We start from the raw sequence: 27,256 nt of genomic DNA on the forward strand, positions 1-27,256 counted from the left end.
CAACTTGTCATAGTCCAGGAAATGATGCTTAAAACTTTGCATCTCCCGGGCGGAACTCATCTTTCTGCTCCCAGCCTGCTTCTATGGTCTCTGACTGAGACAACGCCTCCTTCACAACCCACCCCAACCCATTATCGGGCTTTCACTCACTAGCAAGTCCAGCTGATCCATTCTGTCTTCTCTCTCAGATTCATTTTTTTGGTCCATCCCCTGTATTATTGTTTATTAATCAGTCTAATAATTGTATCTAGTCTCATTTCTATCTATGATGGAAAGATCAAGAAATAGTTTGAACATAATCAACTATACTCCAATATAAAATTAAAAAGTTAAAAAAATAAAACAAAACAAACAAAAAGAAGCAGTTTGATATTTGGAAGTAAAGAGATAGCAGATACCAGAAGAGTTAGAACGCACAAAGAATTTGCCCCTAGGGAGCAGGAATTGGGCGAGAGGGGGGTGGCACAAGAGACCGCTGTTTTTGTGACACAGCAATATGCCTCTACGGGCTAAATCTGGTCCACTTTCCACTTTGCTGCCACGGAGATGATCCTACATCACACCTCTCAATAGGTTGCTTGCTTAAAAGCTTTCACTGGCTCCCGGGTTCTATCGAGAGCAAGCTTCTGGGCATGGCTTTCAAGGCCTCTCTCCCCCTCGCATCTGTCAATCCTGCCCTCTCACACGTGACATGCCATTTTACCACACCACATCTAGTTTCCTAAATGCACAAACTAGTTTCATTCCTTTGTGCCTTTATACATGTTATTTCTTTTGCCTGGAGTATTCTCATGCTGCTGTGATGATAGCTAATGGCACGAGGCTAAGTGCTTTTTGTGTTTTATAGCTGTTCATTCTTATGTCAACCCTGTGGTAGGATTACTGTTATCTCAATAAAGAATAAAACTGTGACTTAGAGAGGTTAAGTAATTTACTCAAATATGTAGCCTATGGTGAGGCCAAATTTGAACCCAGCTATATGACTTCAGGACTCACATTATTTTACCTGTTCATACTTTAAAAACTTTTCTCAGACACTAAATTTGAGCAGGATTTAAATTGTAAAATGTTTTAAAAGTCTTCAAAGTACAAGGAGAAAATATAAGTGAATTGCTTTTCATCTCAGAGTAAGCATGGAACAAAGGACAAAATTACAAAGGAAAAGTGACAGATTTGACTATAGAATTTTTAACTGCTTTCATCAAAAGGGCCCATAGAGTAAAATTAAAAGACAAGTAAAAATTATCCAATAATGTGCAATATATATGAAAGATAAGAGAGTAACATCCTCATTTAATAAAAAGGTCTTACAAAGAAAATATAAATACCTTGTTTTTAAAAATGGGCAAAAATGTAAATTAGTTAAATCATGAAAGTAGAATGCAAATGGCCAAACATTTTTAAGGGAAGTGAAAATGTAAAATGATAATGCACCTTCAAGTTGACTGAGAATAAAAGAATAGAGCTAGTGATTTGGGCCAGCGACCCTTGAGGCAGGATGTATGGCAGATGAGCAAGCTCAGTGCTGAGAAGGGCATAAATTGCTTCAATGTTTCTGGAGGGCAATTTGGCAGAATGCAGTAAAAGCCTCAAAAATGCTCACACCCTTTGACTCAAAAATTACATTTCTGGGAATTCATAATGCAGGGATTGACAAATATTTTCTATAAAAGTCCAGATAGTAAATACTTTAGGCTTTGCAGGCCACATATGTCTTTCTTGCTTTTCTTCTTCGTGTGTGTGTGCTTTTTTTCTTTAACCCTGAAAAATGTGAAAGCTATTAGCTTGAGGGCTGTAGAAAAACTGGTTGTGGCCTGAAATTGGCCTGAGGTTAGTAATGTGTGCAATGTTGACTGCAAGAAAGTTCATCACAGTGGATTTGGTAATAGTCAAAAGGATAAAGCAACTAAACGTCTGAGGATAGAAATTAGTTACAACCAGGTGTGAAACAAGTTTTTTTAAAGTTTTAAATGTTTAAAAAATTTTCAGAATGATATTTATTGCATGAGATAGTATTCATGATTTGTTAAGTGGAAAAATAACAGTTTACCAAAGAATATCTATGTTATCCCCAATACAACATAATCATGTGTATATATGCATAGAAGAAGAACTGGAAAGATATAAACACCCTAAGATGTTGATAGTGGTCTTGGGGTGGGAGTGAGATTGTAGATATTTGGTTTTTTTGGTTGTATGTATGTGTTTCCAATAGTGAGTATGTATTGTTTTTGTAATAAGTAAAAATACAAGAAATTTTGCTTGGGCAGCAACAAGGCCCTTAGTTGTCAGTTTGAGAAAATCTTCCCCAAATTCACTTCCCCTCTCTCTGTGTGCTCCCTGAACACATCATGATCCTTCTTTTTTTCCTAACAAAATGATTCTTTTATTGCTATTTTTTTTATAACGATCTTTTGACTACCATTATTTACTTAATTGAAGAATGGTTAATACCTTCGTTTAGTTATGCATTCCTCTATTATTGGACATCTGGGTTCCCAGCATTTCACTATTGTAAGTATGCTGGTTATTTTCTACTTGTCTGCCAGATCCATTTTCCTTCCTTCTCTGCCGGACTCTGTGCCGCAGAAGGCAGCACTTTCATAGACTATTTTCTCTGGGTTCTCTTGCCGGCTGGCTTCCCGTTAGATTGACCAGTGGGTGATACCAAAAGCAGGTTGGAGAGTGGAAAATGGAAAAAGGTTGGGGTATTTCTTCCCACCTCTTTTGCTGCTGTGGGCCTCTAAGGCTCCTGTAAGGCAGCCCCTACCGCTTTGCTAATTTGATCTCCTCCCCTTATCCCTTCAGTCCTAGCAGTGGTAACAGCTTCTTACTCTTGCAAGAGGCTGAGTACCTTCACATCGAATTGTTTCCCTTCACCCAGCCCTAAACCTAACCCAAAACTTATGTAAATAGTCAGTTCAATAAAATCTCTTCTGTCGAAACACCTAAGTGAAAGTTGGTTCCTGTTAGGACAGACTGATGTATTAAAAAACACTGGTGAGGGACTTTCCTGGTGGTCCAGTGATAAAGAATCCATCTTCCAATGCAGGGGATGCAGGTCCCATCCCTGATTGGGGACCTAAGATCCCACATGCAGCGGGGCAACTAAGCCCCTGTGCCTCAACTAGAGAGTCCAAGTGCTGCAAACTACAGAGCCCACGTGCTCTGGAGCCTGTGCACCACAACTAGAGAGAGAAAACCCGCACCAACTAGAGAGCTCGCGTGCCACAACGAAAGATCCTGCATGCCGCAAAGAAGAACCAACGCAGACAAAAAAAAAAAAAAAAAACAACAAATCTTTTATTTCTTATGCAACAGGCCCTGTATTCTCACATTTTACATCTGAGCTTTTGACTATTTGCAAGGTAATTATAGAATGATTTACAAGTTTCCTGAAGCAGGAATTTGAATTACGGTGAGGCCAGTGTTTGGGAATGTAACATTTTGACTATTGTTCTCCACTTCTCCAGACACGTTTTGAGAAGTAAGACTCCATTGCATTTTATTGAAGAAATCATATACTACAATATAGTGGTGTTCAAATTTTGATGTTTTCAGTGGAATCCATAAGAAAATATTCGTAAATATCAAGCCTAACATATAAATGAGATAAAAGTCACATACAGATTTGGGGGAACCTTCTTTATCATCTTTGAGGCAGACTTAGGACATCCCTGCAGAATTCCTGGGCCCCTTGGACCACATTTTGAAAATACAGATTTGGAGAGTCCAAGAGTCTGGAAGATATATCCTTCATAAATATCAAGTGTCTTATATTTCTCTAGGTTAGATTCCTAGAATTACATGGTCAACCATATGACTTTGCCAATTGCCCTTCAAAACATTCTTCACTGTGAATGATGTTGCTTTCCTCATTACTGCATCTATTATCAAATACACACAAACAAAAAACATTTCCTAATTTCTCATCACAGTTTTAATTGCATTTTTATTATTTTTGAGAGTTTTTCTTTCCTCGTCTATTTGTCATTTGTATTTCCTTTTCTCCTCTTCCTTCCCACCTTTTTTTAGCTGCCTTTTCATGTTCGACCACTCCTCTATTCATTCAATACATATTAATTCCTTATATCTGGGTATTATGCTAATAAATTTAAATGATAAACAATACAGTTATGCCTCTGCCCTCACAGAGCTCACAAACTAGCAATATTTGAGACTTACTATTTATCTTGTTTAATTCAATTAACAGTATAGTAGTATGGCAGCCCTTTGTCACTTTTGTTATGAATAATTTTCTTAGTTTGCCTTTTATTGAAGGGTGTTTATTATTTACAAATTTAAAAATTTTTAATGTAGTCAAATCTATGGATCTTTGTTTTTATGCCTGGAAAATCCTTTTAAAACCAAAGATCAGATCAATATTCACTTACATTTCTCCTGATATTTTTTACTATTTGAATTTTTAGATTTAAGTCTTTAATAATCTGGAAGTTATTTTGAGAAGCTCTAAACTGATTTCCCCCCACCCAAATATCTAAATTTTTTTTCTAATATCCAAATAGCCAATTTTCCTGACATCATTACTGAACAGATATCCTTTTCCCACTAATCTCTGATGACAAATACATCATGTATTAAGCTCTTTTATAACCTAGGCTATATCGGGTCCTCTATTTTCTTTCATTCATCTGCCTTTGGATTACTGTGCCAATGGCAAAGTTTTTAATAGCAAATGGGTAATTCTCCACCAAAATTCACTCTTTCCAAATATTCAAAATATTTATGTTTTCAGATGAAATTTATTAACTAACTTCTTATTATAAAAGTAATGCATTATGAAGACAAGTTGTGGAAACTTTGAGAAAACATGAAAAAATATAAAGAATGAAACAAAACCCATACCAAATTCTATGACCATTAACATTTTGGAGTATAACTTCCCATCTTCTCTGTGTGTTTATGTATATATTATTTCTACAAATGTTACTAAGCATACTGTTTTGTAAACTGCTGTTTAATCATCATATATGAGCATTTCACCATGTCATTAAATATTCCTTTGAAATACGATTTTTAATGACACATTAGCCGAGGCTTCTAGCATAAGGGTCGATGGCAGAGTGTCAGCAGGCAGCTCTCACAACCTCCTAGACTCAGTCATATCCTTTACTCAGTCACAGCAAACTAGCATTGAGGTCACCAATTGTTGTCACATGGATCAACATTGCATGCCTGCCACTGTCATACCTCACAGCTTGAAATCAGCTGGTGGAAACTTGAAATTGGTTTTGACTGTAATTCACTGGATTATGAGTTTTGGAGCATTTGCCACCTATACCTCATCTATTAAGCATGTGTAAAAATGACTCAACCATAAGATATTAGGTAGCTAACAGATAGGCAAAAATGTAGGTTACTCACACAAGAACTAAATTTGAATTGATTTAGTTGTAAGAGATTCCTAGCACCATATTGCACAATCTTATTTTTGTGTTCCTTTAAAACTCACTAACTAGGAGTGGCGCAGTGGTTAAGAACCTGCCTGCTAATGCAGGAGACACGAGTTCGAGCCCTCGTCCGGGAAGATCCCACATGCTGTGGAGCAACTAAGCCCGTGCGCCACAACTACTGAGCCCACATGCCCTAGAGCCCGTGCTCTGCAAAAAGAGAAGCCACCACAATAAATGCGTGCACCGCAACGAAGAGTAGCCCCAGCTTGACACTAGAGAAAGCCTGCGTGCAGCAACAAAGACCCAATGCAGCCAAAAATAAATAAATAAAACAAATAAATTTTTAAAAATCATTAACTAATATAACTCGTTTATACTTTCCTTAGAAAAGGCTGAACAACTCTCATGAAAACAAAGCATATCCATGATTTTCTTAAAGATTTGGGGGAAGAATCCTTAACATTTGTGATAGAATATTTAAAACTCCTTGAGTTTTTCTTAAATTGCAGTGCAAATTTACTAAACTATATAAACTAGGGAGCTTTGAGCGTGGTATTGAGGGCTACATGTAGCTGAGATTCCAAGAGAGCAAAGGGTAAATTTCTAGAACAAGTCATGCAGATATATTTATAAGCACTTTCCAATGTATGGGAACATAGGCTTATCTCTAACAAAGTTTCACCAGGCCTGAGTGTTTATCTTTACTCTCTCACACCCTATACACACAAACACATACACACGTAGTACATATACTTAAAACTTCATAAAATAGGAATTATCTTTTTTTTTCACTTACCTTTCCACAGAAGAGTTGCTTACTGAATTCCAAGATGTAAAATATAATAAATGCCAAAGCCTTGAAGTATATGGTTACTTAGGATCTGAGTTTCCCTCTGTTTCAAGGGAATTAAAAGCTGGAATCTGAGAGCAAAAAGCTCAGGGAAGGGACTCTGGATGGACTTCCCCTGTGCTTCATCTGAACACTTTTTTAGTAAACTGCCCAGCCCAGCCCCTACTGATTAGGTGTAGAATTCTCTGCCATTCAGTACAAAGTTTTTCCTCTGGAACAAGCATATTATCAATGAGTCATTTCCTCCAATTGTTAGACTTTCCTGAATATTTTCTTGTTTACTTAAGCCATCCATGGAAGACCCTAAAATCAACTTATGTTGGAGACTCCCTGATACTCTTTAGTTTGTAAAACAATTTCCTGCATATTTTGTTATCTTGAATATTTATATCCTCATTGCTTATTCCTTTTGTGTATTTTGCTTTGGAATACATTTGCCTAGTTTATTTTTAGAACTGCTAATTTTGTAATCTATCTTTTGGATATTACATGGTAAGTGTGAATATGACACTAATTTCATAGGGAAAAGCACATTAAAATTCTTTAAACTTCTTAGGCATTCAAAAATAGAACTTTAAGAAGCTTGTTTAAAACATCTAATATGCAGAATCAAATTCTTTCCCAAAACCACACCCTCCATACCTCATGTTACCAAATTATTCTGGTAAAAACTTAAGCCAGGGCTTCCCTGGTGGCGCAGTGGTTAGGAATCTCCTGCCAATGCAGGGGACACGGGTTCGAGCCCTGGTCGGGGAAGATCCCACGTGCCGTGGAGCAACTAAGCCCGTGCGCCACAACTACTGAGCCTGCGCTCTAGAGCCCACGTGCCACAACTACTGAAGCCCGCGTGCCTAGAGTCCATGCTCTGCAACAAGAGAAGCCACCACAATGAGAAACCCGCACACTGCAACGAAGAGTAGCCCCTGCTTGCCACAACTAGAGAAAGGCCACGTGCAGCAACAAAGATCCAACGCAGCCATAAATAAATAAATAAATATAAAAACCCCCACAAAACTTAAGCCAGCAAGAGACTGGAAAGGCAAGAGGAGACAAGAAGTAGATCTCTCATATGCAAATCATACTGTGTTTTTATTTTGTTAGGTAACTTCCTTCTGTGATACATAAAGTTCATCATTATTTAGGTAATCTTAGGAGACAAATATATTTTGCCAATGGGGTTGTACTATTACTCCTAACACCTCACAACTTAAAAATAATTTTAGCTTTCATAATGTCTTCACAGATATTGAACTTTTGATCCTAAATGCTTTTCACAAGTTTTTTCTTACAGAATGTACTGACACTGAAATGTTTACTGAAATGTTTGCTTATTGTGATTAATTTTGAGTTTCCACAAATGAAATGTTATAAATGGGAAGAAAACACTGGAAAATTAGAAAGAACATATACTTGTCTCCTGTTTTTGTTGTTGTTGTTCACATAGTTCTTTTTTTTTTAAACACTTAAAAAAAATACATACTTATTTATTTATTTTGGCTGCCCGGGTCTTTGTTGTGGCATGCGGACTTCTTAATTTCGGCATGCTTGCAGGATCTAGTTCCCTGACCATGGATCGAACCCGGGTCCCCTGCATTGGGAGTGAGGGGTCTTAACTACTGGACCACCAGGGAAGTCCCAGTTCTTTTCGTCATAGATATTTTTCCTCTCCTTTTTTCACAAGAAAAGTTAAATATATTACCTGACATATACAGTTAAATTTTATCTTGGAAATAGCAACAAATGTGGTTCAGCTGATGCTTCTGTGAGGACCAATGAGTTAAATGAAAGTTGCAGACTATTGCTTGACACCAAGATGAGGAAAAGGATGCTAATTCCCAGTCACCATGCACTTCTCCACTGACATTTCTGGTCTCCTGCCCACCATCCCTTCAGATAGTCTTATCTCCTGGGTGATTACGGAGGTTTTGTCCACAACATACTCCAGGGTCTAGGAGGAGATGAGTGTACAGCAGCAGCTGTCTCTTATTTGTTGTTGTTGAAGTCACAACTTAAAACTTGAAAAAAAGCAATCTTCGATGTTACCATTTACCATAAATTTTTCGTCAGCTGCAAATTATTTCCTACCTCATCCCTGAATCTTAAAAACACATATGAAACATTGTTGGCTTGCCTTGCACTGTCTTTTCGTTTTAAGTGAGTATTTTGCTCCTAAATATAGGCAGAAATTTTACAAATTTCGATTGATCTTACCACTAATAACATAGGATGTGTTGTTTTGGTTTTTTAATTTAGGATTTGGAGGCCAGGGTCTCAAAGGAGGGTTACTGAGCATTGCAGCTGCACAGAACACTGATATTCACATCTTCTCTTTCCTTACCCTCTATCTTTATCTTCCATTGGGAAAGTGAACATAGCATTAAGAATTGTAGCAAACCTCACCAACCAAACACCAGAACAGTACAAAAGTGACTCTGAAAAGGACTCAAAGTCTTCCCATATGAGTGGAAAAGCATACTATTTCGACAGTCATTTGATTTTATTTCTCCTCCTCCAAAGAAATAGACATGCAAATAGACATTTGTACTATTATTATGTACCAAGGTTTACATTTTTTGAAAATACAGAACTTTATAATATCAATGTTATATCTTATGCTGTGTATGTAAGAGTTATACATGTATTTTAATTTTAATTATTAAGGACACAGTTTTGCATGCAAAATCAAGCAATGTATGAAAGTTTTTTTGTAAGAAATCTGTTTTGGAGGCACCACCTTATGGAAAAACGTAAGCCTTTCAATCTTCTTTGATGCAATACATTCATCACCTGGTGGCAACTTACTAGAAACCCAGTGCATGTAGTAAAGAAAAAACTCACCCCAAAAGTATTTTGAGAATTATCTATAAAGAAAAATGTGGTAGGTTTTGTGTAATTTTTTAAAAAATAAATTTATTTTATTTATTTATTTTTGGCTGCGTTGGGTCTTTGTTGCTGTGCGCAGGATTTCTCTAGTTGTGGCGAGCGGGGGCTACTCTTTGTTGCGGTGCGTGGGCTTCTCATTGCGGTGGCTTCTCTTGTTGTGGAGCACAGGCTCTAGGTGCACAGGCTTCAGTAGTTGTGGCACGCAGGCTCAGTAGTTGTGGTGCGTGGGCTTAGTTGCTCCGCAGCATGTGTGATCTTCCCCGACCAGGGATCGAACCTGTGTCCCCTGCATTGGCAGGCAATTCTTAACCACTGCGCCACCAGGGAAGCCCTGTAATATTTTTTATGTCCTTAAAAATCACTTTTATTTTTGTTACAAAACAATTATTTACTCTCAAGAGAAACAATAGAAAATATAAATAATAATAGAGAAGTAATGAGTCTCCGCTATTTCCACCACCAGCCAAGGATAACTGCTGCTAACATTTTGGGTATATATTCTTCTAGAATGTTTCTATGCATACACATACACATTTTTTTCTAACAGAAACCATCTTTGTTTTTGAAATTTCCTATTTTATTAATGCTCCTATCTTTATCAGCTGTTCTTTGAATCAGTACACTGGGCATGGATACTGGTTGATGATCTGAGAAAGAACCCATCATTGCCTGCCAAACCCACCTAATCTTGGAACTCATAAACATCCCCAGTATCCAAATAGATGGTTAAACCCCAGGACCTCATGATCCAAGGTGACCCATTTATAGCTCAAAAAAGTTAAACCAGGCTAATCAGATTGTTATGCTGAGTTCAGAAAATGAGAAACAGATGGGCCAGTTAGTAAGTTTGACAAAAGAAAATGAATAAGTAAATAAGTAATGATTTAAAAGCGATATTGTGAGATGCTGTCACGAAGCAGAGTTGGGCTCAAACAAACCAAGGCAAGTCAAAACCTCTTAAAAGTCAAGTTAGTATGAAGGTGTAGAAAAGATATAGGAAAGGATGTGGGGAGCCAGACAAACTGGCCATGTTTCAAAGTGATACTGATAGAATTAAAATCTGATTTTGTCATGTTTCTGCTTAAATACCCGTAAGGTAGCTTCATAGACCCTTTGTGATCTGATACCATCCTGTCACTCCTTGCCACTATCAGAATGCTGGAGTCATGTTTTGTTTCATCTGTGCAGAGTTTTCCTATATCTAGAACAGTCAGTTCTTCTGAGTGGCCTTCTCTGATTCTTAGACGATGACAGGTGGTCCTGCTATGTGCTTCCACAGCACCATGTAACCTCCAAGGCTGCAGGGCCCAACACCTAACATAGCACCTGGATCATAATAGGCCTTCAGTGACTATATAAAGCACCAAGAGAGAAGCAGACATTCCACAAGTCTGTGTGAGATTCCACGTGACCAAAGAAAGAAGGCAATGAAAAGAAAGAGCACCCAGATGTGGCTCATATGTAATCAATATTTAAAAGAAAATTTTTTTAAAAGTACTGGTTCAGTTGTTAAATTTAAATTAATTCAGTTCCTCAGTTGTACTAGACACATTTGAAGTGCTCGATGGTCACTTGTGTCTGAGGTTGAACAATATAGCTATAGACAACTGTGAGAGTTTTTAGCAGCTAAATAAAAAGTCAAAAGTGGCATCCTAGGAAGATTTGTTATCAGTAAAATACAGAGTGAATTGAAGGATGTGAGAGAGAAGAGAGGCTAGATCTGGAATGAATTACATGTGGGTACTAGAATGGTAGCAGCGGGGTGTTAAGAGGAGTGGGCAAATCTGAGAGATGTTTCAAAGAAATAATTGGTATGCCTCGATGACTGATTGGCAATGAGAGAAGAAAAAACTATTCAAGAGTGGTAGCCAGGGACTTCCCTGGTGGCACAGTGGTTGAGAATCTGTGTGCCAATGCAGGGGACACAGGTTCAATCCCTGGTCTGGGAAGATCCCACATGCTGCGGAGCAACAAAGCCCACACACCACAACTTCTGAGCCTGCACTCTAGAGCCCACGAGCTACAACTACTGAGCCCGCTTACCCTAGAGCCCGTGCTCCACAAAAAGAGAAGCCACCTCAATAAACCCGCGCACCACAACGAAGAGTAGCCCCCGCTTGCCTCAACTAGAGAAAGCCCGTGTGCAGCAACGAAGACCCAATGCAGCCAAAAAAAAAAAAAGAGTGGTAGCCAGCCTCCAAACTGCCCTCAATGATCCTTGCCTCCTAGTATTCACACCCTGGTGGGTGTAGTCCCCTCCCACACTGTACTGGGGTAGTATGTGTGACCTATAGAATAAGGCAGTAGTGATGGTACATCACTTCCAAGATTAAGTTATAAGAGATATGGTGGCTTCCATCTTGGTGGTTCTCTCTTTTGGATCACTTACTCTGGAAGAAGCCAGCTGCTATATTGTGAGCAGCCCTATGGAGAAGCCCCTAGGGCGAGGGACTGAAGGCTGCCAACAAGCTTGTCAGTGAGTTTGGAACTGGGTCCTTCTGCCCCAGTTGAGCATTCAGATGACCGCGGTCCCAGCCAACACCTTGACTGCAACCTCAGCAAAGACTCTAAGCCAGAACCACCAAGCTAAGCCTCTCTCTGATTCCTAAGTCTCAGAATCAGAGAGATAAGAAATGTTTGTTGTTTTAAACTGCTAAACTTGGGGTAATTTGTAACAGTAATTGATAATTATTGCATCAAACCTTAATAAAAAGATGACCCAATTTAAAAATGAGCAAGAGATTTGAACAGCCACTTTACAAAAGAAGATAATAAGTATACGAAAAAGTGTTCAATATCATTAGATACAAGGGAAATGTAAATGAAAACCACAATGAGATAATACTATACACACACCAGCAGGATAAAATTTAAAAGACTGACAGCACAAAACTGTCTCTATACATTTGCTTATTCTAGACACTCATATTAATGGAATCATACAAAATATGGTTGATTGTGGCTAGCTTCTTTTCACTTTGCAGGGTTTTCAAAGTTCATCCATGTGGTAGCTTGTATCAGCAGTTCATTTCTTTTTATTGTCAAATAATATTTTATTGTGTGGCTATATCACTTAAAAAAATCCACCAGTTAGACATATGGGCCAACTTTTTAGTGATTATGAATAATGCTCCTATAAAGATTTGTGTGGATTATGTTTTCATTTCTCTTGGGTGTATATCCAGGAGAGGAATTGCTAGGTCTCATGGTAACTCTATGTTTAACCATTTGAGGGACTGTCAGACTTTTTTTCTGAAATGGCCATAGCATTTTACATTCCTACCACCAGTGTATTCAGGATTCCAAATTCTCCACCAACACCTGTTATTCTCTGTCTTTTTGATAGCCATCCTAGTAGGTGCGAAGTCATATCTTATCTTGGTCTTGATTGGCACTTCCCTGATGGCCAAGCATGTTGAGCACCTTGTCATATGATTATTGATCATTTGTACATCTTCTTTGGAGAACTGTCATTTTTTTTCCATAAATTTATTTATTTATTTTTGGCTGTGTTGGGTCTTTGTTGCTGCACGTGGGCTTTCTCTAGTTGTGGTGAGTGGGGGCTACTCTTCGTTGCGGTGCACGGGCTTCTCGTTGCGGTGGCTTCTCTTGCTGCGGAGCACAGGCTCTAGGCGCGTGGGCTTCAGTTGTTGTGGTGCAGGGGCTTAGTTGCTCTGCAGCATGTGGGATCTTCCCAGACCAGGGATTGAACACGTGCCCCAGCATTGGCAGGCAGATTCTTACCCAATGTGCCACCAGGGAAGTCCCAGGAGAACTGTCTTTTCAATCCATCGTCCATCTAAAAAATAGGGCTATTTGCTGTTTTTTATTATTGAGTTGTAATAGTTCTTTACATATTGTAGATACTGGCTCCTTATCAAATATATCATTTGCAGATTTGTTTCCCATTCTATGGATTGTCTGCAACTAGAATTCTTAGTCCAAAATAATACAAACATTTTTGAGAAAGGTCCTGGGTTACATAATTTGCCCAAATTCACTAAACTATTCACTAAACTAGCACACTAAATGAGTGTGCTAAAGGCAGGTCAGGACCGACATAACTTGTGGGGCTTAGTGCAAAATGAAAATGCAGAGTCCCTTGTTCAAAATTTATTACAAGCAGAGCATTAAACCAAAGGCAGATTCCGTCTAAGCATGGGGCCTTGTGAGACACAGGTTACACACACATGAAGCTAGGGGGACAGGGAAGATTTTAATCTTGGGCTTGCAGGAAAGCCCTTGGTCTTTCCAGTAAACCATGCTGATGATTGTTCATTTTTTGTGCACGCTGAATGAGGGTGATGTCAAAAAGCAATTTCCCACAGCAGGTTAAAAACTGAATTGTAGGTCAGGAGTTCTTTCTGTGATGCCAGTTTGCCCTCTGTTCAATGGGTATTTGGATAATTATATTTGACTAGGTAGAAAGGTAATTTTTGACCAAAGGCTTGACAGTATATTCTCAGATGTTAACTTGCTAAGGCTAACTCCTTTAAATTCCCTCTCTCTGAAATTCTTCCCTGAATTCCTCCTTCCTGATAAATGTGTCAGTGGTTCAGTGGTGATGAAATGTTTGCTGCTGGACATCTGGGTGTATCTGGATGCAGAGGAACATTCTTCTGTATCTACATAATAGTTGATACTAGTGGTTGAGTTAAATTTGTTTCATTAAAGAGTAGGCTACTTTCTAGATGCAATTTTATGCTTTTGCTGATAACAGTAATTTTTAGTTTAGTTGAAGACATATATATCACCTCTTAAGGAGACAATTCTTGTCTGTCATTAAGGAAGATTGGGGAACTATAACTTTTCCAAAAAACCGGAAATATCTCAATCCTAATATGAAAGAAATTCTGCTGTGTTAGGCTAGGAATAAATTACAGTAAATGTCCTCCTTTTATCACGTGTATTTCATCTGCTTGATTCTCAGAATAGAATACTAATCTTAGGGACTTCCCTGGCGGTCCAGTGGTTCGATCCCTGGTTGGGGAACTAAGATCCCGCAAGCCGCACACCACAGCCAAAAAAAAAAAAAAAGAATACTAAGTTTACTTTTTAAATGTTGTTTGGCCGCACCGTAGGGCATGCGGGATCTTAGTTCCTCAACCAGGGATGCAACCCCTGCCCCTTGCAGTGGAAGAGCGGAGTCTTAACCACTGGACCGCCAGGGATGTCCCAAGTTTACATTCTTAGTTTTAAAAAAATCTTAAGATTCCAGAAAAGTATTTCCTGTCAGTCTCTGCTAGTCAAACTAAGCTGTCTAGGTCACTTGGGTTTTTCCCAGGAGAGCCCCAAGCGAGCAAACTCTTCCCTCCGGTTCAGCCCGCCTCTGCTCTCTGACCTCTCCTTCAGCCCTGCCCCGCCTCGCCCACCGCCTGCACCCCGGCTCCGCCCCTCCCCAGGCCACGCCCCTTCCCACCTCCCATCTCCCTCGACCATTTCCTCAGTATGTGGCTCTCGCCCCGCCCCTCAGCGACGCGCCGCGGTAAAGTCGTGCCCTAGGCCTCTCTAGCCCTCTGGAGGACTTGCAGTCTGTGTCTGGCGGCGCCGGGCGGCGGTGGGCGGGTCTGACGTGTGGCGTGAAGAGCCAAGCGAGCGGGCTGCCGGGTCGGGGTTGGTTTAGGTTCGAGTGTTTTGGCGATGGGGCTGCGGGAGATGTGGAGACTCATGTCGAGGTGAGTGAGCGAGCGGTCTAAGGGCAGGTTCATCGGCTGCGCTCGCCCGGGTGGAAAAGGTCAGGGCGGTGGGGACTGGCTGGCCTTGACGTTTCGAGTCGCCCTTGGAGGCGCAGCTCTCAGACCCGAGTCCCGACCCGCCTGGACCACCCTCAGCCCTCTTCTGGGTCTCGGTGTCACTCCTTCTAGCACCTTCTTTGCAGCATCACCTTCGTTTTCTGCCTCTCTGGCCCTTAATGCAGACTTGACCCCCGTTTCTTTCCTTTTTCAAAGTTGAGTAAGTTTGGGGGACACGCAGGGTTTCACCTTGGGGGAATTTTGTGGCATGTTTTGTGCTGCTAACAAACGCTCGTGCTTTGCCAGTTGTTATCTGTGCTTGTGGTGTGATTGTTGTTCAGCTGTGTCGCGTAGTTCCAGCGTTAGTGCAGCTGTCTGGAACTTTGAGGCGAGTGTTGCGGCCTCACAGCTTGGCTTGGGGGAGTATGTGTGCAAACGTGTTTAACTTTTGAAAGTGCTACTCAATGCAGCTTGAGCTCAGCTGAGGAAATCTGGTAGCAATCACTGTAGGAAGTTAGGCTGGAGCAGTCTTGAGGCCTACCGCCTGCCCCCATGCATTACCAGGTTTCAGCTCAGGCTGCTTGAAGGGAGAACCGGCTAATTGCCTCACAGCTGAAATTCCTGGGGGGTTTTAGTCTTGGATTTTTCTTTAGGGCAAAGGGATGGGAGTGGTTTTTTGATTTAAGAATAGTTTCAGTTTTAGGGCAATGTGTCTAGTTGTTTTAACCTTGTATCCATGCACTTGGTTATTCAGTATTTGAAGAAAAATCGAAGAGTTGCTTTTCTTCTTCGTTGTTTTTTTTTTTTTAATACCTTGAAATTAGTTGTCTCTGTGCCTCTAACCAGCTCACAGAGGAACTTGGCAGATATAAAGAAAATCGGTACATATAATCAGTGCTGATGCTTTTTTGAAGCTGTGAGCAAATACCGCGTTAATTGAGAAACAAATTGGGAAGACATGTTAACTTTGTTAACAAAGTTAACAAAATTAACTGACTTGGGAAAGAATCTGTCATTCCCAGAGTTCAGATTGGCTTTGTTGCACGCGCAGTTGCAAGGTGCAGACTGATTAGGCGAGTCCTGGACTGGTTTGGGGGCTTTGATTGGAGATGCCTTTTCCAGGGCCAGCCCTGGAGTGGGTATTACCCTGGCAAAGCAGAGACCTGAGGCCAGTATCATCCAGTCTTGACAGCCTAATTACAAATGTACTAAGGAACAGGGTGCCACAGTTTTCTGAGAGGAACTAGGGCCCCTGTGCTGTGGTTGACATTGTTGGGCAGTCCTTGAACCCTGGCTTCCCTTGGCTTTTCTGTCACTGTCTTGCTTTCCTACTACCACTCCCCACTACTTATCTTGCCCTAGTGCCAATACAGCCCTTCGAATTTTTTGTTATTGTTGTAGTTCCCCAGTAAAGTACCTCTCTCTGAAGATAGCTCTCAAATTTGTATGTCTAACCTTGATTTATCCTGAGCTCTAGTACTAGTCACAACCACCTGAATGTCTCTTTTGCACCTCAAATATACATTTGCACATAAGTGCAACCCTTATTCCTCCTCTGCACTTTCAACTTCATAGCACTATCTATTCTTCTAGATTCCTAAAGTTATCTAAGTTCTCCCACACTCCCAATCCTTATCTCTTCCTGCTGATTTGAATTTGAACATTCCTCTCATTTATCACTTGTTCTTTTTGCAGAAACTTGATTAATGGACTTATCTCTTCTCAATTTGAATAGGTTCTGCACATGACTGCCAGATTAACCTTGCTGAAGTTTACTTCAGTGCCTTCCATTCCTCTGCTCAAAAGCTCTTAGAGGTGTTCTCCTACCTATGGAATTAAATAAAAAGTTCCCAGCCTGGGTTTCAAAGATTAGGCCCCAGTTTAGTTCATGAATTCAACAATACTTACTGTCCTGTTATAGCTCCTGGGAGATAGTGTTCTAGGCACATCTGTTATCCTGTAGCCAACCTGGACTACTTGTTCTTTTTTTTTTTTTAAAAGTTTTTTTGATGTAGACCATTTTTAAAGTCTTTATTGAATTTGTTACAATATTGCTTCTGTTTTATGTTTTGATTTTTTGGCTGTGAGGCATGTGGGATCTTAGCTCCCCCACCAGGGATCCCAAGGGTCGAACCCACACCCCCTGCATTGGAAGGCGAATTCTTAACCACTGGACTGCCAGGGAAGTCCCTGGACTACTTGTTCTTATTGTTTTTAACTTCAGGTCATTGAAGTTCGAGGAGATCAGATGAGAAACAAATATTTAAACAAAAGTAATACCTAGTTATCAAGTCTGTTAAGTGTCTTAAAGGAAAAGAGAGCCAGGTTTAGAAAGGAAGAGGGGCTCAGGGAGCCACTTCAAAGAGACTGATCTTTAAGCTGTTAATAGTGTTTATTCCCTTCTTCATCTCCTCTGTGTTGTGCTGAACTATATTGTTTTGGTTTGCTTCTTGGGCTGCCTGTCTTCTCTTTCTTTTACTTCTGTGTAGTTGTTTCTGAAGGCTCAATATTTGATTCGCTGTTATTTTTATTATTTTTCAGCCGAACAGTCACAAACCCAAATGCAGATGCCCAGAAGGAATGGTGCTGGCTAGGTGGCAGCAGTGGGGATTAGTGGGGAGCTAGTGAGCAATAGAGAACGCTCTCTCTAAAGGCAGCTTTTCAGCCTGTGTGTCGTTGCCGTTGTAGAGTGTAGACCCAGGGTTTCCAGAACTACCAGTTTGTCTGGAAAAGCTGGAAAGCTGCGTTTTTAAGTGAAATCTCTTGATTTTAAAGTGTCTGTCATTTTAAAACACTGCTAACCAAACAACACATTTGTAGGCTCAAGCAGCCTTCAGGCCATAGTTTTCAACTGTAGCTTTCTCACTTTTTCCTCATAGAGAGCTTAGAGGTTCTCAGGCCTCAGTGATTGTCTATACATGTGACTTCCTGAAATGTCTTTAGTTCTAACTTTTCTTTCAAACTCCAGTCTTTCTTCTCCACTCACTGTTGAATATTTCTACTTAGGTCTCATTACAACCTCAAATTCAAAATGGAATTCATATTTCATCCTACAAACCAGCTAGTTTCCTTCCCAAGCTTTTCAGTACCTATTTCTCTTAGCTCTCCTGGCATGAAATCTTGTAGTCGTTTTTGGCATAATTCTTTTTCTTTTCCATTGAATTTTTACTTCTTAATAACTCAGTAAATCATTGCCTTGTTTCCACAGCTGGTGTTCATCAGTTCATGCCTGAGTTACTTGGCCTTGGACTTGATTTTCTGTTCTATTCACATTCTACCATGCCTAGTTCTGCTGTAATAATCTTCATTAAGTACTATTTTTATTATATTGTCATCTGAAACAGTTTAATGAAAAGTTAATTTTGTAAGCCCATGTGTGCTTTATTGGATAATCAGAAATCTTCTAAACGATAAGGTTCTCATCCTTCTAAGACAGTCGTTTTTAGCAAGTATGAGGATCACCTGGAGGGTTTGTTAAAAATAGATTTGTGAGCCTTACCCCACAGTGTCTGATTCAGTAGGTGTGGAATGGGGCGAAGCATTTGCATTTCTGACAGGTTCCCAGGTAAACTGATTGTGTAGGTCTAGGAACCACACTTTCAGAACAACTGCTGCAAGCAGCCAAGTTGACCATCACCTGAAGGAAATAAGCCTGATAAAGTGAATTAGTAAATTAGTAGTAGCTGTAATGTGCATGTCTCTTCCCTTCCACCAGATGGCACTTTGGGAGTCAAAAGGAAGGAAAGAGACCATAAATTCAGAATTACTTGGAGACTCTGAACATGCAAATACATTTCTGAGATATAAAAGTTAATACCAGATTTTAAATAATAGCTGAGCATAAATCGGAACATATAGAAGGAATATGATTGTATAGAATCTGGCAGGGAACTTAGTTGTACTTCGGTTTGTTTTCTATTTTGCTTTATAGTAACTCGTCGAGAGATTTTTTTTGACCTGTAAATGCCATACACAGTGGTTCAAACTTGCGTTTGGTAGGTTTACATTAACTTTTCTGAGTGAAATAAAATTCTATCTCATATATAAAACTGGGACTTGAAGCCAGGCCTTGTGTTTCTCTTTGTTTATTCTTTATGCTGCAGGTAGTACTTAAACTGTTACATGAAACCTGCCAATCTGGCAGCATCCTCATTAGCCTTCAACTGGCATTTGGGTATTGGCCGTTAAGGAATTCAAAGTTATTCTGGATCTAAAGAAATTAGTGCTTAAATTTTTTGATACTTAATTTTTCTTTTAGGAAGTTTTTTGAGTTAAGTTGAAAAAAATTTTAGAAGTGGTGCTTCAGGGTAAGTATAGTTTAGATTTTAAAAGTCTATATGAAATCTCTATTTTAAAAATACCCCTAAATAAGAATCTGTCACTTCAGGTTAACTTTTTTTTTTTTGAAGTGGATCATTTTTAAAGTCTTTATTGAATTTGTTACAATATTGCTTCTGTTTTATGTTTTGGTTTTTTGGCCGAGAAGCATGTGGCATCTTAGCTCCCTGACCAGAAATTGAACCCGCACCCGCTGCTTTGGAAGGCGAAGTCTTAACCACTGGACCACCAGGGAAGCCCCCCAGGTTAATTTTTATAAAGTATTGATTTTAATGACAACTTGTCTGAACTTTGGAATCTTTTGGGGAGCTTCAAACAAAATATCTATGTCTGTGTCCCATCTCCAGAGTTTGATAATTGGTCTTGGATGTGACTGGGGCTTTGGAATGTTTACAGTAGTCCCAAGTGATTCTACTGTGCAGACTAGTTGTGGAATTACTGGTTTAGGATAAGAATATTTTACTTGTGGTAAGGCAAATTCAAAATACGCTAGTCCAGGAATGTGAAGTGTGACTGACTTAAATTAGTGATTTTCCTCTTTTTTTGTAGTAGTATTCAATTTGAATGTAATAGAAAATGAAAGTAATACAAATTCTGAAAAGTAAGTTAGATTACAAATATTTTTATGAATTCAGTCAACTAGAATGTGGTTACAAGTGGTAACACTGGTCATATTGCCCTTTTTCTTAATGTCTCAGCTAAACTTTTGCCCTTCAAATAATCTCAAGGTATCCTTGAAAAATTAATAAAATTAATAAGTTGGCAGTTTATCAGGTCCATCAGATAGTATCTGTGTCTTTGCATATGTACAGCTCCTGTCAGGCTGCTGCTGCTACTACTGATCTCAGCTTTGACCTCTCTCCATATGTCTTAAATCTAACTTCTTGTATCCCAGTACAGGTTTCCCCTGCTATCTGAAAGTAGAGCATTTCTGTGAAACCTCGCATAAGCCGAAATGGTGTAAAGTGAAAAGCAGTTATCTTATGACACATCTTGCTAATGGATGTACAAAACAAATTGAGATAAAGCACAGAGGCTCCCACAGTTCAAGTCTTTGGTCACTTGGTGCTGAGATGCAGAGTGCAGTTACTGCGGAGGGAGCTCAGTGGTGCCACTCTCACTGCTCGGGGTGCATGCTGCCTCTATAACATCTCACTTCAAAACAAACACTGAACGCTCTTTTTGCTCTTCACCTTTTTTCATAAAAGTGATAATCCTCTTTGGATTTCTTTGGATTAGTGAAAACAGGTGCTAATGTAGGTCTTTGGAAAAAGCAAAGTGGTGTAAAGCGAACATTTTTTTTTTTTTTTCTGTACGCGGGCCTCTCACTGTTGCGCCCTCTCCCGCTGCGGAGCACAGGCTCCGGACGCGCAGGCCCAGTGGCCATGGCTCACGGGCCCAGCCGCCCCGCGGCATGTGGGATCTTCCCAGACCGGGGCATGAACCCATGTCCCCTGTATCGGCAGGCGGACTCTCAACCACTGCACCACCAGGGAAGCCCTGTAAAGCGAACTTTTGAAAAGCAGGAGATGCCTGTATTTTCCTAATTATGGTATTTTTATATGCATCTCTCTCACTAAACTTTGAGTTTCTCAAAGGCAAGAACGATGACTTTTGGGGAACTTTTTTAAAGACCCAAAGCTTAAAGATACAATTTGATGGATTTTCATGAACATACTCATTTCAGTGGCACCTGGATCAAGAAACAAGATAGTACCAGCATCTAGAAGCCCTCTTTATGACCTCTCCAGTCACTACCCTCCCCCATGTTGCTTTGCTTTTACTTTTACTTTAATTAGAAAGTATCAATACACGAAGTACTTAAATGTACTATATTTTGAAGTCTATAGTGAACTTTTATATATGTGAACAGTCCTGTAACCATCATGATAGAGACAACTTCCAACACTCCATGTTTCCTCATGCCCCTTCCCAGTTTCCCCCACCCTCCACCATTCTTACTTCTGTTATTATCGATCACTTTTGCTAAGTTGTATCTTAAGCTTTGTATTCCTAGCCTAGCAAACACTTTTAAAATAACAGACTTAGAGTTGTATTGTATTTGTTTTGTAGCCAGTTTTCTTTTCGTAACTTCTGTCATGACTGTTTTTCTATGTCATAACTATTATTTAAATATTTTTAAATACATATATATTTTTGGCTATGTAATGGTTTTGTATAGATGACAGTTTTAAAAATATTACTAAATTGTTAGATACTTTGTTTCCAGTTTTTTCCTTATGTAAATAATTGTTGCAGACATCTTTGTAAATCAAACTTTGATCGTTTCTGAAGTTTCCTTAATACAAATGCCTGTGAAATTACTAGGTCTAAGGGTATGATCATTTTAAAGATTGTGGGTCTGTATTTCCAGTGTGCCTACTGGAAAGGCATTACCGATTTATATGTCTCACAGCAATGTCTGAGAATGCCTATTGCATCCTTATCAAACTTTTTTTAAACTAGCAGTTTTCTTTAACTTCTTTTATTTTTATTTTTTTAAATTATTTATTTTATTTTTGGCTGCGTTGGGTCTTCATTGCTGTGCGTGGGCTTTCTCTAGTTGCGGCGAGTGGGGGCTACTGTTCGTTGTGGTGTGCGGGCTTCTCATTGCGGTTGGCTTCTCTTGTTGTGGAGCACAGGCTCTAGGTGCACAGGCTTCAGTAGTTGTGGCTCGCGGGTTCTAGAGTGCAGGCTCAGTATTTGTGGCACACGGGCTTAGTTGCTCTGCGGCATGTGAGATCTTCCTGGGCCAGGGCTTGAACCCATGTCCCCTGCATTGGCAGGCGGATTCTTAACCACTGTGCCACCAGGGAAGCCCTTAACTTTTTTAAAAAAAGCAGTTTTAGGTTTACAGAGAAAATTAGCAGAAAATTTTGACCAATGTATAATGACAAGTCTCTACCATTACGACCGTATAGACTAGTTTTACTGCCCTAAACATCCCATGTGCTCCACTTGTTCTTTCCTTTCTTCCTCCCTCCCCTAAACCTGTGATATCCATTGATCTTTTTCCTGTCTCCATAGTTTTCACAATGTTCTGTGGTTGGAATCATACAGTATATAGCCTTTTCAGATTGACGGCTTTTGCTTAGCAGTGTGCATTTAAGGTTCCTCTTTTTTTTTTTTTTGTGGAAAGATAGCTTATTTCTTTTTATTGCTGAGTAATATTTCATTGTATAGATGTACCACAGTTTGTTTATCCATTCAGCTATTGAAGGACCTCTTGGTTACTTCCACATTTGGGCTATTATTAATAAAGCTACCATAAACATTCATGTGTAGGTGGACATAAGTTTTCAACTACTTTGGGTAAATACCAAGGAGTGCAGTTGCTGGGTCATATGGTAGAAGCGTATGTTTAGTTTTGTAAGAAACTGCCAAATTTTCTTTCAAAGTGGCTGTACCATTTTGTGTTCCTACCACAATGCATGAGAATTAAACTTTTTTAAAAAATACTTTTTGTTTTAATAACTTTTCAAAGAAGCTAAAGCAAACAAAAGGGAATGTAGTATTTATACAGTGAAACATGACTACCCACATTACTGTGTTCATTGTATTCTACATTTGTTTCAGGTTTAATTCATCCAAAAGGACTAATATCATACTGCAGCATTTGGTAAGTTTGGACTTTGTTTTGCTGGCATTGTTAGATTATAATGTGCAATTTAAAATGTTGTTCTTAGGGAAGTAGAGAAATACTGGCAGATTTCATTGATCTTGGTACACTTTGGTTTCCAATTTTATAGTGTCAAAACTTGACTCATATAACTTGTTGGAGGTGGCATAGGTTATGGATAAGAGGATGGATCTTCAAGTCAGAATGCCTGGGTTTAAATAATGGGTCCGCTACTTAATCTTGGGCAGATTACTTGGTCTCTTTCAGCCTCCTTTTTTGATATATAAAAAATGGGGATAATAGTATCCATCTTAGAGTGCTTATGAATAATAAATAATTCATTAAAAAAATCTAGCATAGTGCTTGGCATATAATAATCATTTTATACATGTTAGCTACTATTGTATTAGTAGTACCATTTCAAAGCTTAGATGGTATTAGTTGATCACACTGCAAGGAAGAAATGATTTTTATTCATTTTTCTGTATCTTTGCTATAGATTGAATGTGTCCCCCTGAAATTCATATGTTGAAATCTAATTGCCAGTGTGTTGATATTTGGAGGTGGGGCCTTTAAGAGGTGATTGGGTCTCTAAGGCAGAGCTCTCATGAGTGGGATCAGTGCCTTTATAAAAGAGACACCAGAGAGATCCCTCACCTTTTCTGCCTTCTGAGGGAGGATGCAGCGAGTAGACAGCCATCTATGAACTGGGAAATTGGATTTAACCAGACACTGAATATGCAGATGTCTTTTTTTCTTTTCTTTTTTTTTTTTTGCGGTACGCGGGCCTCTCACTGTTGTGGCCCCTCCCGTTGCGGAGCACAGGCTCCGGACGCGCAGGCTCAGCGGCCATGGCTCACGGGCCCAGCCGCTCCACGGCATGTGGGATCTTCCTGGACCGGGGCACGAACCCACGTCCCCTGCATCGGCAGGCGGACTCTCAACCACTGTGCCACCAGGGAAGCCCTCTGCAGACGTCTTGATCTTGACTTCCCAGCCTCCAGAATTGTGAGAATTAAATGTCATATAAGTTACCCAGTCTGTGGTATTTTTGTTATAGCAGCCTGAACGGACTAAGGCACCCTCATCTATGCAGTAGGTCCTTATTACTTATCTAGTTTATATATAGTGGTGTAAATCCCAATCTCCCCATCTATCCCTCCCCCCTCACCCCCTGGTAACCATATGTTTGCCAAACAACTTTTATTTCAAAACTTCAGTAAAGTCAGAGCAAAATATTAACGTAAAGTCTAAAATTTTTCATTCCTTTGGTCAGAAAAATTGTATTTTACCCATAGATGGTAATAATGTCAGTAACGGCATAAGTCTCTCTGTGTCTCTTCTTACATATTTTAGGATTCAAGTCTACAATACTAAAAATTTTTAAGCATTTACCTGCATCTCTTACTCCCTGGACAAATTTCTGAGACAGTAGACTTAAAGTCTGATACCGAGATGTGAATGTGGTCCCTAAAGGATTAGAACAATGGCCTGGATATCATTATAGAATCATGTTATTGTACGATAATTCAGAAATTTCTTGGTTCAGCGTTTCTCAGCAGTGTTTCTGTTAAGTGCTTTCAATAAAAGAGTTGTATAGTCAAAAAAAAGACACTGGGCTTCCCTGGTGGCGCAGTGGTTGAGAGTCCGCTTGCTGATGCAGGGGACACGGGTTCGTGCCCCGGTCCGGGAAGATCCCACATGCTGCGGAGCGGCTGGGCCCGTGAGCCATGGCCGCTGAGCCTGTGCGTCCGGAGCCTGTGCCCCGCAACAGGAGAGGCCACAACAGTGAGAGGCCCGCGTACCGCAAAAAAAAAAAAAAAAAAAGACACCCTCATGCAGCCTGACAAGTACCTTGCATGTAAAAAGGACAAGTCACTCAGATACAGCACTTATGGTATTATGCCAGGTGCTATTCTAAGTATTAGCTCAGTTGATTCTCATAGTCTTACGGAGCAGATACTACAGGTCCTTTATCTGCAATTCTGAAACCTCAAAATCATAAGTTTGTGTTTGGTTTGGGGTTAGTTTGTGGTAAATGCATTTGATGGCAAAATATGATCTGAACATACTTGTGAAACTCTTTTTGTCCATATCCTAACTAGTGTTTAATATTCATGGTTTGGTGCAGAAGTAGTAAAGCATTTGGTTACAGTGTACTGAACCAGCCTCCACTTAGGATGTTTTATATACTATGTAATATGTACTGTGTTACCTTTCCAAAATCTAGAAAATTTTCTGAATTCTGAAATGCATCTGGACCCAAGGGGTTTGGGTAAGGGGGTTATGGTCTTATCCCTATTTAATGGATCAGAATTTAAGGGACAGAGAGGCTAAGTAGTATGCCCCAGTGTCACACATCTGGTAAACAGGAGGTGGGATTTGAATCCAGGTTATCTGGCTCCATAGACTACCTACTGCACTCTACAGCCTGTGGCAGAGTGAACACTAAGTAACTATTGCATAGTGTTTCTCAGTTCAGCCTACACAGAGATGGGCATATGAAAACTGGAATATCTTACCCTTATTTATTTTAGTCAGCTGATATACATGGGAGCTGAGGAATTTCCTGGAAAAGGAACTTAGAACAATGTTATTGTTCATATTTAGATGCATATTTAGATATGCGCACAGTGGAATAGAAAGACATGACGGTCCAGATTCCATGGGGCTGTGTGACCTGGGGCATAAACCACATTGAAGAAAGGAAGGTAAACTGGACTCTCATCAGGGCCTGAAGACTGAATGGTTCTAGCTCCCAATGTTGGCTTTTACATGTGCTTCAGAGATTGAGAAGCTGTACCCCAAGAATTCCTCCTGTGACCCTTCTAAGAGAGCTGATAGAGCAAGAGCCTTTTTTACTTCATAGCGGAGTGATGGAAATATGCCATTGATGGCAGAACTGTAGGCAGCGTTATGAGAAATGGATAGGACTGACTTGTGATAGTAGTGTGACATTCCTTGTGACCCTTCAAAGATATTAGATGGACCTGAACCTGGAAAGGAGGCAAAAGTTCTGCATTTCTGCAGATAGTTTGTCAAGCTAATGCAAGCTAGTAGGACCTATTAATGAAGTCTCCTTTATATTCATAGGCTGATTTGGACATATTTTTACAACAAAAATATTCATAGAAAAATTTTTTTTCTTTTTCCATAATGTTTAAAACTCTTACACAGCGTTTAATTTAATATGCAGAAGCTCATTTTTTCCATATAATTTTGACCTGGACATGGAGAAGACTTTTTTCCATCAGAAAGTAGTTCTTTTCAGTATGAAGGTATACTGGTTGGACTGCATGAACTGAAACTGCACATGTCATTTCATGACAGCAATCATGTTCATATTCTGTATGTGCAGATGATCTAGAATCAGTATCAACCAATTTATAATCTATGCCTTTTGAACAGACATACATTAAGTGCTTGCTTTGTATATGCAAAGAACTTGACTGATGTCGACTTTGTAACCAGTGAAAGCTTACTGGAGCACAGTCATTTATTTGATCTGGGCCTTGAAGCATGACTAGGGTTTCAGTAGGTAGAGATGGGAAGTAGTGAGAGTTCATATAGTAACACTAAATGTGCTTCTGTTATCTCCCTTTTGTAAACACAGTAGTTGAGGCTCTGAGACTAGCTTGTCTGAGGGTGTATAGTAGTAGTGAGTGCCAAAACTAATGTTTGAGTCCATCTGACTCCAAAATCTGTCTTCTTTCTATTATGCAATATGTTTATTCCTGTGGCAAGAGCTGTGAGATAGGAGAATGGAGGCTACACTCGGCTTTCTGAGTCTCCATTGTAAGGAGTGCTGTGCAATGGTGGGTCTGGAGAGTTTACCTGGGATCAGATGTGGAGGGACTTGAAGGCCATGTCAAGTAAAGTTGGATGTTTTTGAAATTAATGGCGAGTCATGGAACATTTTTGAATGGGATTAACAAGATTAGAATTGGGCTTTAGCAAAATTTCTCTGAACGCAGTGTGAAGGATAGACCATCTGGCAAAAATTCCAGAAATCTGCCGAAAAGGAAAATTATAATAATGCTGTATGGCTAGGGCAATGAGAGTAGAAAGTAATAGATAGAATCATTTTAGAACTAGTTTCTCTGGTATTTGGTAACTACTTCAAGTTGTTGGCAGAGAGGGGAGGAGAACAGTTAGGAATCAACACCAACATTTTGTGCTTGGTTGACTGAGAAAATGGTGATACCTTTACCTGATGTAGGGAACACAGGAGGAGAGACAGATTTGTTGGAGAGAAATTTCTTGGTAAATTTGGTTTTTAACAAGTTGAGTTTGGGGTGCCACGTAGGTACTCCGGTAATTGTAGCAGGCATTTGGAATAAGGGCCTGGGCTTCTGGAAAATAAAGGTATAGATGCAGGTTTGAGCCAGCTGTTTAGAGGTAATAATTGAAGATGGGAAGT

General features: G+C 39.7%; 2 protein-coding genes across 6 annotated transcripts in view; one reads left to right on the forward strand and one right to left on the reverse strand.

Moving 5' to 3' along the window:
- Positions 1-6,230, reverse strand: part of INPP1 (inositol polyphosphate-1-phosphatase) — a 31,266-nt gene extending 25,036 nt beyond the window's left edge. Inside the window, exon 1 of the mRNA XM_060152449.1 lies at positions 6,211-6,230. The gene's annotated coding sequence lies outside the window, so the exon portion shown is untranslated. The remainder of the gene's footprint in view (positions 1-6,210) is intronic.
- Positions 6,231-14,669: 8,439 nt separating this feature from the next.
- The window catches only part of HIBCH (3-hydroxyisobutyryl-CoA hydrolase), an 87,977-nt gene continuing 75,390 nt past the window's right edge, over positions 14,670-27,256 (forward strand). For 2 of the 5 annotated variants that reach the window (XM_060152454.1, XM_060152451.1), the window contains exons 1-2: positions 14,670-14,822; positions 22,794-22,836. In XM_060152454.1, coding sequence (XP_060008437.1) covers positions 14,788-14,822; positions 22,794-22,836 — 78 coding nt within the window. In that variant the 5' untranslated portion in view covers positions 14,670-14,787. Of the gene's footprint in view, positions 14,823-19,365; positions 19,463-22,793; positions 22,837-23,712; positions 23,845-27,256 lie in introns of those variants that run through there. The other 3 variants (XM_060152452.1, XM_060152450.1, XM_060152453.1) reach the window with 3 other exon arrangements.

Source organism: Lagenorhynchus albirostris, chromosome 6 (assembly GCF_949774975.1).
Source record: "Lagenorhynchus albirostris chromosome 6, mLagAlb1.1, whole genome shotgun sequence".
NCBI classification, from domain to species: domain Eukaryota; kingdom Metazoa; phylum Chordata; class Mammalia; order Artiodactyla; family Delphinidae; genus Lagenorhynchus; species Lagenorhynchus albirostris.